At 36.9% G+C, this 15,376-nt stretch overlaps 1 protein-coding gene across 1 annotated transcript in view; it reads left to right on the forward strand.

Moving 5' to 3' along the window:
* Nucleotides 1-15,376, forward strand: part of LOC149559908 (uncharacterized) — a 154,512-nt gene that overhangs the window by 114,861 nt on the left and 24,275 nt on the right. Inside the window, exons 2-3 of the mRNA XM_089827513.1 lie at nucleotides 4,947-5,188; nucleotides 5,460-5,600. Of these exons, the coding sequence (XP_089683639.1) occupies nucleotides 4,947-5,188; nucleotides 5,460-5,600 (383 nt within the window). The remainder of the gene's footprint in view (nucleotides 1-4,946; nucleotides 5,189-5,459; nucleotides 5,601-15,376) is intronic.

Genomic DNA, 15,376 nt, shown 5'->3' on the forward strand with positions numbered 1-15,376 from the left:
AGGTCCTAAGATGAGATAGAGGAGGGGAGTATACCTCCAATTCTTTTGTAAATTTTTGCAAGAAACATGGTATAAAGAAAGAGCTCACAACCAGCTATACACCACAGCAGAATGGAGTGGTTGAAAGAAAGAATGGGACCATTGTTGAAATGGCAAGGAGCATGATGAAAGAGAAAGGTCTCCCAACTAAATTTTGGGGAGAGGCTATGGCAACAACAATTTACCTAATTAATAGGTGTCCTACAAAGGTAGTTCGTGATAGAATTCCAATGGAAGCATGGTCTTGAGGAAGATGGATAGTTGAACACCTAAGGGTGTTTGGATGTGTTGCATATGCACATGTGTGTAAAAAGGAAAGGTAGAACTTGGATGACAAAGGTGTGAAGTGCATCTTCACAGGGTATAGCTCAGAATAAAAGGCATATAGATTGTATGACCCGTTGAACAACAAGATGACTCTTTCAAGAGATGTGGAATTTCTTGAAAATTAGTGTTGGTATGGTCCAACTGATGAGTCATTGAGCACTTCAAGTAAAATGCCAATTATGAGTGAAAAAGATGCTGATGAATAGCAAGAAGAAGGAGCAAATAGAAGAAAAGGAAAGCAACCTCAGTCATTGTCAAGCTCCTCTAGGCATGACCAAGTGTCAGTGCCAAGAACCAGTGAAGACCAAACTAGTTGGCAAGGAAGCAACAGTGAAGATTCTGATGCCACACTCTTCTCCCTATTACCATGAAAGACCAAGAGTCTTAGTGAGATATACAAAGATGAAAGGTATGAAGATTATGATGAGAGTGTTAATTTTGCATTATTTTCTCATAGTGATCCAATATATTTTGAAGAAGCTATTAAGGAGAAGAAATGGTGTAAGGCCATGGATGAGGAAATAGATGCTATAGAAAGAAATGAGACATGGGAGCTAACTGAATTGCCCCTCAAGAAGCAAGTGATTGGATTGAAATGGGCCTACAAGACCAAATGTAAATTTGAAGGCAAGATTGATAGGCATAAGACAAGGCTGGTAGTTAGGGGTTACAAATAGTAGTATGGAAGAGATTATGATGAAACATATACCCCGGTTGCAAGAATGGAAACCAATTGTTATCATAACAATTGGAGCTCAACACAAATGGAAGGTATTTCAAATGGATGTGAAGTTCGCCTTCCTAAATGGTGTATTAAAAGAAGAAGTATATGTGGAGCAGCCACCAAGTTATGAAGTTGTCAATGAAGAGAATAAAGTATATAGATTGAAGAGAGCTTTTATGAGCTCAAGCAGGCTCCACGGGCATGGTACAGTAGGATTGACTCATATTTGATGAGCAATGGCTATAGCAAAAGCAATGTTGACCCAACTCTCTACATCAAGGCAAGCAATGGAAATGTGTTGATTGTTGTCTTGTATATAGATGATTTAATTTTCATTGGTAATGACAAGGATCTAATTGGTGAGTTCAAAGAGGCCATGAAAATGAATTTGAAATGACAGACCTAGGTCTCTTGAAATACTTTTTAGGCATAGAAGTAAAACAAATGCATGATGGCATCTTCATCTCTCAAGAAAAGTATGCATGGAAAATCTTGGAGAGATTTAAAATGCAGAATAGTAAGGCCACCCCAACACCAATAGCAATAAGTTTGAAGTTGAGCAAGGAAGATAGCAGCAAAAGTGTGAATCCAACAATATACAAGAGTATGGTTGGAAGTTTAATGTATTTGACTGTAACTCGACCAGACCTAATGCATGCAGTACATTTGATTTTTAGATTTATGGAAACACCAAAGGATTCCCATTAGCAAGCAAGAAAGAGGATCCTAAGGTATGTGAAAGGTACCAAGGGATTTAGAATTTTGTATACTAAAAATAATGATTTCAAGTTGGTGGGTTATACTGATAGTGATTAGACTGGAAGTATAAATGTTAGGAAGAGCACTTCCAGATACATGTTCCATATGGGATTGAGTGCAATTTCATGGGCATCCAAGAAGCAACCTATTGTTGCTTAATCTATAGTAAAGGTTGAGTATATAGCAGCAAATGCAACAACATGTCAGGCTATTTGGTTAAGGAGGATCTTGATAGATTTGAATGAAAGGCAAGAGGATGGAACCACAATTTATTGTGACAACAGCTCATCAATTGCATCGTCCAAGAATCTAGTCGTCCATGGTAGAAGTAAGCATATAAAAATTAGATATCATTTCATGAGAGAGTTGGTGGAGAATAGGGATATCAAAATGGAATTTTGTAAGTCTGAGCAACAGGTAGTAGACATTTTTACAAATCCATTAGGCATTGGAACTTTTGTACACCTAAGAGAGTGTCTTGGTGTAGTTGATATAGATCAGCAGTGATCCTTGTTTTCTTGGCTCGGGACAAATGGGGAGTGTTGGAAATTAATGCGGTGGTTGTCTTGCCCTTGGAGCCAAATGCCCACCTACCACTTGATGGATTGTAGAACATTCAAAAAAATTTAATGCCGGTAGGTGAATTTTCAATTTTGCAAATGAGAGGGAAAAATGTTTTAGGTCAAAACACAAAAAGGAATGATCAGTTTCATTTGACCAGACAGAGAGAAGTTGAAGTTCAGCAGAGCAGAGAAGATAAGAAGTTGTAGAGAGAAGAGAAGTGATCAATAGATCTAGTTGTTAGAGTTCAGAGATAGAAGGAAGTTCATTTTGTGCCTGCAGATGGACGTGTTTCTTCTCTAGTCATTCTGTAAGTTTATTGTTTGTTTGATTTGACCTATTGAAGCAGTGATTGTTCTAGGAATTATTGTATGCAGCCATTAGAGCTGCAAGTTTAAAGTTTTAAAGTTTGAAGTTGAAGTTGTTTAAAGTTTTAGGGTTATTTTAGGGTTTTTTAGTTTAAGCCAAATGCTCCCAGATTTTGTAATGGTTTAATAAAAACTGAATAGAAAACAAGGAGGCATAATAGAATACATTGTTCTTCTTCTATTCATTGCATTTGAGAAGTTTTTTTGGAAGTTTCAAGCTTTGGGTCTCTGGTTTTAATGGTTAAAATATTCACCTCATAAGTCTAGACTCAATCTTGTCTTTGTTTGAAGTTTTTATCTTTGTAGTTGTTGCTGAGCTTACTCAACACCTTCTTCTACTGAGCTCCACCCTACAGTGGCGACCGAGCTCACTTGGCATCCATTGGTGTCGAGTTGTTCTTCTTCTATCGAGCTTCACCCTCCCATGGCTACCAAATTCACTCGGTATCGATTGGTGCCGAGTTTTTCTTCATTTTTCGAGCTCACTTGGCACTCTCCTACCACTCAGTTTATTAAAGTGCCGAGGAAAACTTGTACTCGGTAATAGTTTGTGTCGAGTGAAAATTTTAAAAGTTGTGAATTTATTTCAATATTTCGCTCAAGAAGATGTAACCCTACACAAACTAGTGGACAAACAGGGGTAGTGAAAATGATCCCTCATAAGCAAGGGAATTTAAGGGAGGTGAAGATAATTGTTTTATTTATGCTAGCATAATCATCTGAACGACAATGCGACTAGATGCATATAAGGGAAGATGTAAGTGAAGAAGTTAAATCTGCATACCCCACAAATGATAGGGATGGAACATATCAAGCGATGATTTCATAGATTGAAAGTAAGTGATGATTTCTTTGCTATCCTAACTCAATTTTATCTTTGTGATTTGTTGACATTTAGCATTGTCTATGAAGATCATTGACTACAATGATCTTCCAAATCTGAACCACAATTGCTCGAATGAGAGATTTGCCAAATTTTTTTTTATTCCCAAATCATAGTCTAGGTAGTGGTGGCCACATTCAAGACCAAGTTGCGGTGGTTAATCTTTGGTGGTCTTCTTACTGCTTGAACTCAAATGACAGACATGAACAAATAATTAACATTCATCAAAATAATAGCTAGAGAAGCACTATTTAATCTGTTGTTAAGCTCTTAGACCCAATCTGGTTCCTAATGTTCTACAATTTCTTCTTGTTCCGATATTTCTTTGGCTATAAGATTTTGAAGCAATTCCCATTCTATTTTGTCTATCCAAATAGAAGGAACAAATTCCTATTCTAGAAATAGCAATTGGTGTAAAGTTTTGAGGTTCTTTCAAATCTATTTTAAATTGGTTTGAATGTATTTCTATTGTAGTAAGATAAAATTATTTTTTATATTGTATAAATTTCAAATGTTTGTATTACATTGGATATGAGTCTTTCTCATACTATTGTTACATGTGTCCTAGCTCTTTGATTTTGTATTTAAAACTAAACAAAAACTTTTCTTCTTTATAATTAATAAACTAAATATATATCTTTATTAAAATATATACGACATACAATATTTCTTAAATTTAAATAAACAAATTTCTATTTCAATGTTGAATAAGACATTATAATGTTAAAATCCACTCTATTTAATTTATAATTGTAATATTTATTACAATAATAAATAACTACAATAAATGCAATCTGACACTAATAATTTAAACTACACTTCATCTCTAGTCCTTGTATAATGCTTTTGAGAAAATGCTTGCCCAAGTTAGCCAATCAAGAACAAAAACGATAAAAACAAGTCATCATCACCAACTACTCCTAAATATAAAAATTCATTGTATTGTAGAAGTCAGCCGATTCTTCTCTATTTATACAACCTATTTTCACAATACATAAAAATGTGGTTGTAGACTACAAACAAGAAATGGGAAAGACTTTTTCAAAACTACGTCTTCTACATCTTGTTAAGAAGAAGCTTCCAAAAGAGCTAAGGAAGAAAGTTGTAATTTTACAATGTGATATTGGGTGACAGACCTACTGAGATAACAAGCCAAAGGACATGGTCAAGAATGAGCTTTTGGTACAAAGACAAATTTTTTTCATCTCTTTATTTCACTTATCTCCTATGTCAAATAGATTACCAGGGACTGCAACTAATAGAATCCCATGTTTAAAGGAAACACTCATTCATGAGAGGGACCTTTATATGGCCTCTACATTGTTTGAAGTTGGAAAGGAATGTAAATCAGTTGTAGCAGTTGTTGGAAGGGCCCATATTATTGGCATTAAGGAAAATTGGAAGAAACCCATTGATATAGAATCTTTAATGCAAGTTGAGGCTGTAAAGACCTCAGTCGCTTTGGTTATATTTTTAATTTCGCTGATTAGTTGTCTTATGATTGATATAGCAGCGAGAAATAGTACAGTACGTAATCTGAACTGTTGTATGCATAGACTTTACTTTGATGAGTCATTTACAATGAGATTAATACTATTTCTGAGGGTATGAATGTTCAAAACTGTTATCTAGAATACATACTTTGACCCCTTTACAACCCAAACAATCTTACATGGTGGTTGCCATTGTTCCTCCTATTCCCACAGAAAGTTTAACACTAGCTAGCATGGGGATGCAGGCGGCTTCGATAGTTCCTCCTCTAGGGGTTTTGTAGGTTGTAAACCCTGCTAACACGTAGGGAATCAAGGCTGCCGCTAGGGCTTTTTCCTTGGTCGGGGCTTGCACTCCTCTTGCGGTCTCCTCCATTGTGCTACCAACAATACAACGTTCTCGTAGTCCTCCTGGACATGCAGAGGTACCAAAGACAAAGCAACAAGCTGTAAGTTCAAAGGATTTTTTGTCTGACTTTCACCTGACTCCTACCTTCATGCAAAATAGCTACTCCTCTCTCGAGGATGAGGATGACATCGAAGAGTTCTCATGAACTGCCTTTCATGGAATGTTAGAGGTCTTACAGACCTCACTAGAAAGTACTATGTCCAAGATGTCCATCATAGACTTGGTAATTTGGATTTTTTGTGTTTACAAGAAGTAAAGATCTCTGGTTTCATGCTTTCTATTGCATGCCGCATCATTTGGCAGGATGGCATTATGTTTTCATCACAACATGATGCTGGTTGAGGTGGTGTAGTTACTCTCCTATCACGTTGCATTCATTCTGCTACTATTTCACATGGTACTAACTCTTTGCATAGAATTGTTTAGATTTTACTTTCCATTAACAATCACTCTTTTGGAGTCATTAATGTTTATGCTTCCAATGATGCTATTGAAAGAGCTCAGTTGTGGGCCTAGTTGGCTAACAATTTACCTCCAGCTACTTACGTCATGTGTGGGGACTTCAATATGGTTGAAGTGGCATTTGACAAAGAAAGCATTCTACCTTTTCATTAGACAGTTGGGGAAAGAGCAACTTGGTACTACATGTGTAATAAATTGGGCCTGTTTCATTCCAACACTAACTGTCACTAGAGTAGTGGGGTCTGGCACACTTAGTCCAACTTTTGAGCTGGCCTAGATTGTATATTAAAATGTCTTGATTGTGCCATGATCTCTGCGCAATCTTTTTTCTCCTTTTCTGAGAATCGAGATTTTCTTGTCATTCCCCTGTCAGATGTTACTATATCTGACCACTATCCTATTTATTTTGGCATTACTTGGCAAACAACTATCCCCAAGGTAGCTAAGTCTCAGTTTTTCCTCAACATGTCAGTGCTGATGTATGCTTCCACCATCTTACATATCCAACATGTCTAGAATTTGGAGCAACGTCCACATTCTCAAAGGGGATGGATTCAATGGTGGAATGATGCCATTGCCAGAACTGCGTGATTCCTACGCATCTTTGGGCATCAAGTCACCATGTTTTAAAAAACGGCTTATGCAACTAACACCATTGCCATTAGAAAAGCCTCTGAGGCTCTCTCTCTCAACCACTTTGATACAGATCTGCAAGTTCAACTTGCCAAGATTCAACATGACAAGCAAGTTGCTAACAACTATTTGTGCCCATGGAGCTCAACTCAAGGTTCATCTCCATTGGTTGAAGGTTGGAGAAAAGTCCTCAAAAGAATTTTTTCATGCTCTCTGAGCCTGTCATACCAAAGTTGGGATTCAAAAAATCAAACAAGACACGACTGTTCTATCCAGCCTCCTCGACATCCTGCAAGCATTCGCTCATCATTATGAGAATGTCTTTACTTCGCAGGGAAATTTAGTTGCCCAAGAAGAAGCTCTATGAAAATGCATCTTTGTTACTCCAAATCGCCTTGTAGGGGAGCAGTGTGCTTTTTGTGAGCAACTTCTTTCCCTCAGCAATCTTAAAGAGGCTGCCTTTTCTATGGCAGATAAGAAGTCCCCTATGTGTGATGGATTTTCTTGTGAGTTTTACAAGCTGCACAGAGTCTATCTTGAAGCATTTCATTATAAAAGCTTAGGAGCCATTATAAAGAAAGTAAATATTAAATTCATACCTAAAGCTGGTGATCCAGAGGACATATGCAATTGGAGGCCCATCACCCTTTTGAATGTGGCTTATAAGATAATTGCCAAGGCACTCTCCCTCAAAATCAGGCACATGCTGCCTCTCATTCTGTGGCCTGAGCAAACTGGCTTCATCAAATCCAAATACATTCTTGATAAAAATATTGCTATCTAGGAAGGGATGGAATGGGTTCGCAAGTCCAAACAAAAGGCTATCCTTCTAAAGATAGATTTTGCCAAAGCATATGACCGCATTGAATGGCCGTTCATCCTAGCTATGCTCCAGGCCCTAGGATTTGGTCCCAACTTTATTCAATCCGTGGAGATTCTTTTTGGTGATGCTAATGTGTACATTACCATTAATAATTTTTAGTCTAAGGCCTTTGGGCTCTTTCACTCCATCAAGCAAGGTAGCCCTTTAGCTCCAGTGCTTTACATTCTTGCTGCTAAAGGATTTGGGTACCTGCTTGCTCATTCTATATCCTTAGGATTGGTTTGTGGCATTGCCTTGCCAGATTCTACATCCCAGCTTGTCAATGGTCATTTTGCTGATGATTCCTTCCTTACTCTTCTTGAAGATGAGGAAAGCATCAACAATGCACTATCTTTTCTAAAAACTTTTTGTCAAGTATCTTGCTTTGCCATTCAATGGCATAACACACTCTGCTACTACCAGTCTTTTTTGCTAGCTCCACCCTGGCTCAGCCAATTTGAGTGGAAATGGGTCACTCATAGTGAAATTTTTCATTTTCTTGGCATCCCTTTTGCCTTTCAGGCTTCCCCTCTGGAGCTTTGGAATGTTGTCCTTGCTAAGATTGCAAAAAAGCTTGATTACTAGATTACCAAGCCACTCTCTCTTACTGGTAAATTCTAGATTTGTTCTAAGATTCTGGCAGCCATGCATGTTTATTATTCTTCCTATTGGGCTCCTTCCAAAGCTTCCTATCTTAAACTGGAACACTTGCTCAGAGATTTCCTCTAGGCCTCTAGTTTTGATCATCATGGATTTCACAAAGTCGCTTGGGAGTTTTGTTCCCTCCCTAAAGAATATGGTGGCCTTGGTCTGCTTTCCACTAAAAAACAAGGCCTTGCACTTTGTGCCAAGTGGATCATTCGAGCTATTACTAGAGATGAAGCTTGGAAGATTCTTGTTTGCCATTGCATTTCTTTTGGCTTCCTTGTCAATAGACCTACGTGGTAGGGGATTGGTTTTCAAACCCTTGTCATCATGTGTGAGCCTATTGTCATACAAGGCTCGTTTGTTATCAAGAGCATCTGGAAAGCTCGAGAGGCTATCAAGCCTTGGCTTCTTTGGTTTGGGGATGACTTTTGCAATGGTCTCTCCTTGAATTAACAAAATATTTGGTGGTCTCCCCTATTTTCCATTCAGGTTAATCCTCTTGCTAAGACCCACGGTGCTAGTGCTCTTTTTTTTTTCAAACATGGCATTAGAACTATCAAAGATCTCTTTTCTAGAGTCACTACGAGTTTCGAGGCCTAGGAAGACATGCAGGTTCAGTACCACCTTGTCCGTGTAGATCGACAAACTTTTGACCCACTACTTTCCTCCATCCCTGTACATTTGGTGCACAAGGTTGGAATTCAGTATGGTCGTCCTTGGTGGCATGACTGGAAGTGGTATCCTGACACTCCTTTTGCCAACTACAAGCCCAATAAGGGATACCAATGACTTTCAACCCATCCTCTGATGGTAGACATGCTCAACAAGAGATGGCATTTGCAATCTTTACTTTCTCAATGGAAAAAATGCTTTGATACCATTTGGTGCACTATTACTGAGCCCAAGATCGCCCACTTTGCTTGGTGCTTTTCCTTCCAAGGTCTTCCCTTGGGACCTTAGCTTAAGCACATTGGGGTTCTTGATCCCAGATGCCCCTTCTATGGTCAGCCTGAGTCCTTTCTGCATATTTTTTGGTTTTGCAAACATGCATAGAATTATTGGCACTGGATTCATGATTTTTTCAAGCGCTTTAGGCCCAAACCATTTTCATGGCACATGATCTTGTTGGGTGATTCCCCCAGAATTCCCAAAAAGTACTCCTAGATCTAGCATACATTCAGGATGGAAATTTTGTTTACTTTGTGGAAAGATAGAAATGTTGTTTTATTCACACACAACTTTTTGGATGTTAACATTACAATGTACACTAAAGCTTGTATTTGTAACAATGTTATTATGCAGATACAGGTGCAAGCTAACAAAGTTACCCTGGAAGTTACTCACCTATAGGAGCTACTCAACCATTGGGGCAATGCCCCTTGTACTGTGGCTCTAGTACCTCCAAATGCCTCGGTAGACACCTTGATGCCTTGTGGTCGCCGTCAATAATGCCACTCCTCAGGTTGCCACTCGTACACTCCGCACTCGCAAGCTTCCTGCCACCGCTCTCCTAGTGGTGGGGCTCATAGTTGGAGGCACCACTCTGCCTCCCCACCTTGTGGTGGCTCTGGCTAGTCCCTAGCTCCTCCTCCTGGTGCTCATCGAGATAATGCTGGAAAATGGCCTCTCCTGGCACTGGCAATCTCTCCTCCGTGGCATGAGGTCAAAGATGTGGAGGCTGCCACTGATCCCCTTGCTACTGGTTCTCCTAATGATGGCTAGTCTGTACCCATCCTGCCCCCCAATCTCACCAATGATTGAGGTTTCAATGACAAAGATGATCCTCCCCCCTCGATTGCCACTTCTTTGGCAGCCTAAGGTTGCTATATATGTTTTTTTTTTTTTTAATGAATAGTTGCTATTTCCGGCTGATGCCATGTGTTTAGATCTGGCTTAGGCCACTTGAACTCTCTCATGGGGTGATCTTGTATCCCCTGACCCCTTTTTTGTGAATTGTATTCTAAGTATGTTTTTTTAATAGAACAAGACTATTCATCAAAAAAATTAAAATTAAAAAGTGCAATTTTCATGCGGAATTTTTGTTTTAGAGATTTAGGTACTTGATATTACAATCTTCATTCAATATAAATATTGAAATTTGTTTCCAACTCATAGTAAGAAAAGTTTAGTTTTCAAAATGACTATTAATTAAATTTTTCTGATTCTACTAACCTTCTTTAGTATATAATCAACTAAATTGTAAATCTATATAATTTATGTTTAGATTCATGGAAGAAACCTCAACACATTGCCTTCTTGAAGCAACCCCCAGATTAAACATAGGTGAAATCATTGGAAATACTTCAAAACAACACTCCTCCCAATATAATGTGATGTTGCAAATTTTGAAGTTTAACTGTTTAATATTTATAAAGTTGAAAAACATATACCAGTACACTTAAAATTGTAACTGCACTTAATGGACATTGCAAGCTTAAATTTCAGTTCCATGAGAGTTTAATTTCAATTAATTTGAATTGAGATTTTAATTGACAAATACATATTTGCATCCCTATATTTATAAACATTTACATTTAGTATAAAAGTTAAATAAAATATATTTTAAATTATTAGTTTTAATGTTAAAATAGTTTGAGAAGATAATTATATCAAAAATAAAATAATTAGGGTTAATGTATCACAAGTTCATACATGAGCCAATACCAATAAAATATCTAGAACTAAGTTATTACATTGTGTCCCAGCTGGACTATGCATTATGGCTCCAAATATGTACATTAAAAAAAAATGATGCAAGGTAAAAAATACATATTCACTGTAAGTTCTTCTGCATTATGAAATGAGGCTTGTCAATAGCAACAACAGAGGGGTTAGCAGCATCGGGTTCCTGATTTTCTTGGTTTGCATGATCCACGTTCTCATTACTAGTTTACGGTTCCTAAATGTATAGTACTATATGTTGATGTGTGTTTTATGACCCACCAAATAGTAGAACAAAATACCAAAATATCTTATCCGCTCTTGAATAAAGTCTCATGTATGCTAAGATTGCTAGAAGATCATGCAATGACTTCAAGGTTCCTCTAATGCCAGGTCTTGACTATCGATAAGATTAGTGGTTGATGTGATTTTTTGATGATCACAAGGGGCATTATGTGTTTATTTAGATTCATTTCAAGCCAAACTAGATGTGTGAGCTATCTTAGGATTTTGCAATGAAGTACTTTTTTTGGAGTTTTCACAAAATATGCAGAAATTCAATAAGACAGGGTTTAGGAATTCTATTCTAATCCTAAGGGTAGTGATAACAAAAAATAGTATTCTAGTGGACAAATTCCTCAATTTACCAAATTTTTCTTTGCCAAGTTATACTACAACTATGCATGAATCGGTGCAATCTTCGAGGGTTATGCTAAAGATTTTCATATCACTGCATACGCCATCATAAAGAACAATGTATACAAATGATAGAAGTTAAGCATATGCATGAAAGCGGTTCAGGCTAACTTTGCATGAAAAGTTAAAATCACTAAAACATAAAAAGTATAAACCAAAGGAATTCATCAATACACCATCATATTCTTCATTGTAATCACCACACATTAACTAGGCTAAACTTAATCTAATTGAAGAAATTTAAGAGAACAAGCAAGCACTAAGACACGTCAAGTATTCACCAAACTCCAATAAAAACTTTATTATCTCAGTAACTCATAGCAACAATCTCATAAAAATCTCCCCTTTACAAATGAGAAATGAGGCCTTTATATAGGTCCTCACTTACAATAGGTGGCCTAGATGATCACAATAACCAATGGCCAAGATTGTGACACATCAGCCCTAATTAGGGTTAGGGAAAAGGAAAGGAATCTACATTAATGCAACAAGGAATCCATTACTATAGTGGGTAATAAATGCCAAATATGCATACTTTTTTAGGAAGGAATGGGGTGCAATAAATATCCACCATGCATGTCCATTACTCAATAAATACTCAGTCTTCCTTGAATAAATTATTCTTGATTCCATTCTCTGAATGCATAGAAGTTTGACTTGGAGACCTTAGTTCTTCATCAAAGATAATTAGATGCCATCAAATGATGATGGAGGCCATGTAAGATCAATTCTTTTCCAACTGTATCATTTTAACTAAGATCCTACTTTGACTGACTTTTCTAAAAATCTCTCTTCAAACATTCTAGTCTTCCATGTAGTTGCTTGGAAATTTATCTCCCTAAAATGGATTGGAATCCCTTGCTAATGATTATGTTACTCTAGAATTTCTTCATATTGAACTTCCTTCACCATGTTCTTGGACTTTTGGATTTGAACTTTGATCTTTGAACCTTGAATGTCTATGACTAGATCACTTAGTACTTTGATCTTGGTACTAGAATTTTGGATTTGAGTGTCTTTGTTGAATTTCTAGAACTAGAGCTTTCTCCTCCTTTTTCTTCGAATAATTTCAATTTATTGTTATGCTTTTTCTTACATTTTGAAGAATTCCCCCTTTTTAAATTATCATCAATCATTTTTCCAGTCTTGGGTACACACTTGAAGAGGGTGAAATTCAAGATCTGGAGGAGAAATTTCCAACACTTAATCCTTTTTCATTTTTTGATGAAGGAGAAAGTTTCCAACACTTAGCCATTTATTCTTCCATGAAGGAGGAATTGCCAACACTTAGCTAGTTTTTCTTCCATGAAGGAGAAACTTCCAACACTAGCATTTTTTCTTCCATGAAGGAGGAATTTCTAACACTTCGCCATTTTTGCTTCTATGAAGGACAAATCTCTAACACTTAGCCATTTTTGCTTCCATGAAGGAGAAATTTCCAACACTTAGCCATTTTTTCTTCCATGAAGGAGAAATTTCCAACACTTCGCCATTTTTGCTTCCATGATTTCTAATTCTCTTGCTAGTGAAAATTTTGAGTGGTCATAAATTTTGTCCATGATGGAAGAATTCCACAACAACCATTTTTCTCCAACGTAGGATTTTTTGAGAGATCATGGATTTTGTCCATGATGGAAGATTTCTCCAGCAACCATTTTTCTCCAAGGCTGGATTTTTTGAGAGATCATGGATTTTGTCCATGATGGAAGAATTCCACAACAACCATTTTTCTCCAAGGCTGAATTTTTTGAGTGATCGTGGATTTTTTCCATGATGGAAGAATTCCGCAACAACCATTTTTCTCCAAGGCTGGATTTTTTGAGTGATCGTGGATTTTGTCCATGATGGAAGAATTTTGCAACAACCATTTTTCTCCAAGGCTGGATTTTTTGAGAGATCGTGGATTTTTTCGATGATGGAAGAATTTTGCGAAGACCATTTTTCTCTAAAGCGAGACTTTTTTGAGAGATTGTGGATTTTGTCCATAATGGAAGAATTCTGCAACAACCATTTTTCTCCAAGGCTAGATTTTTTGAGAGATCGTGGATTTTATCCATGATGGAAGAATTATGCAACAACCATTTTTCTCCAAGGCAAGATTTTTTGAGTGATCATGGATTTTTTCCATGATGAAAGAATTTTGCAACAACCATTTTTCTCCAAGGCAAGACTTTTTGAGTGATCATGGATTTTTTTCATGATGGAAGAATTCTGCAACAACCATTTTTTTCTTGATTGACTATTGTGCTTGCTCATTCTTTTGGATATAGACACATGTACCCTTTTGGCTCTTTATCAACCATAGCTCACTTGTTGTAGAAATAGACCTACCAAAAATAAACATTCTAAAAATAGTAAGCTGTCCCAAAGTCAAAATAAGGCCAATCTGAGAGGCAGTGAAATTTACTAAAAATAGACTTACTAAAAATAGACTTTCTAAAAATAGTAATTTGTCCAAAAGTCAAAATAAGGCCAATCTGAGAGGTAGTGAAATTTACTAAAAATAGACTTTCTAAAAATAGTAATTCAAGACATTCAATTCTCAAACAAGCAAATAATTTCCATTCTCAGAGCCACATGGACAACACTTTCCATATCTAGCCAATTTTACCAATTCTCATTGGAAAGAAGGAACTTTAGAAGATTGAGCCCAATACTACCAAGAACTAAAGCCAAAAGGAGAAGATCAAGAGACAAAAGGGGGCCCCCCATTTGCAATGGGGCGATGGTGTGAAAAGCCCACAATATCTAGCACCCACCCAAAGAAATGTTTTTGAACATTTAAAGAAATAAGTAACTTAGAACAAAAATATTAGGATGGCCTATCTAAAAATCTACTTAAGGAAAAACACTCAACAAGGGAAAGAACTCTCAAGTTGACCATGAGTACCCTAACCATAAGTTACTCATGTGTGTGCAAATGATTTATTTCCCACTCTACAAGAACTTGATAATCTCTCAAATTCATTAAACTTAGCTATTATAATATCCTTACTTCAAAAGCAACTTGGATAGAGCCCCGCTACCAGTGAGGCATCTATAGCCCTGATGTAGTTATTGCTGTGGCACCACAATCATGGTTCTACCTTTAGTGATTATTTTTATAGCACTGGTTGAGATGATTGCACACCCTTGAACCAAATTTCATGTTTATTTTCACTTTGATACTGCCTTTCCTTTGCATAAATTCTCTTTTCTTTTCTCATGATATTTCTTTTTCTCAATCTTTTGTTTGGTTTGTAGGCAATGAAGCTTGTGGAGGGTTTGGAAGACCATAGTGGCACTATAGCAGGTGTAAGATCTTCGCTAAGTCCAATTTCACTTCAAAACACCAAGAACTCAGAGAAATTAAGTGTGAGTAGAATGTTGTAACCATGTCAAAGATAACTTAAGAACCTCCATCATGTTTGACCCAAATTTAGTACAAGTCCTACCATAGACCAACTACTAAGCACATCCTTTAATCTCTGAACCTTGTCAAATGTATTCAAGAAATGAACAACATAGACTTCATTTTGTCACCAAAAATGTGAAATCCACACACCTTGCCCACGAGTGATAACATGGACCCCCTTTGCACTTGCAAAGGCCCCAAACCAAAATGCTTTCTAACTGAGGGAAGCTAAAAGATTTCAAGTCAAATGACTACATACAAATCAAACTCGAGCTCCCTCACAACATCTAAACTAAGAAACTAAAAGAAAACTATTCTAACCAACTCTAAACTAAACAACTAAGAGAAAACTATTCTAACCAACTAAAAGGGAAACTAAACTACCCAGCTGAAAGGAAACTAAACTACTCTCCTAAACCAAATGGCCCAAGAGAAATCTAACCTAACTATTTACAAGAAT

This window comes from Cupressus sempervirens, chromosome 4 (genome assembly GCF_028749045.1).
Source record: "Cupressus sempervirens isolate cs-2001-9-10 chromosome 4, ASM2874904v1, whole genome shotgun sequence".
In the NCBI taxonomy this organism is placed as follows: Eukaryota; Viridiplantae; Streptophyta; class Pinopsida; order Cupressales; family Cupressaceae; genus Cupressus; species Cupressus sempervirens.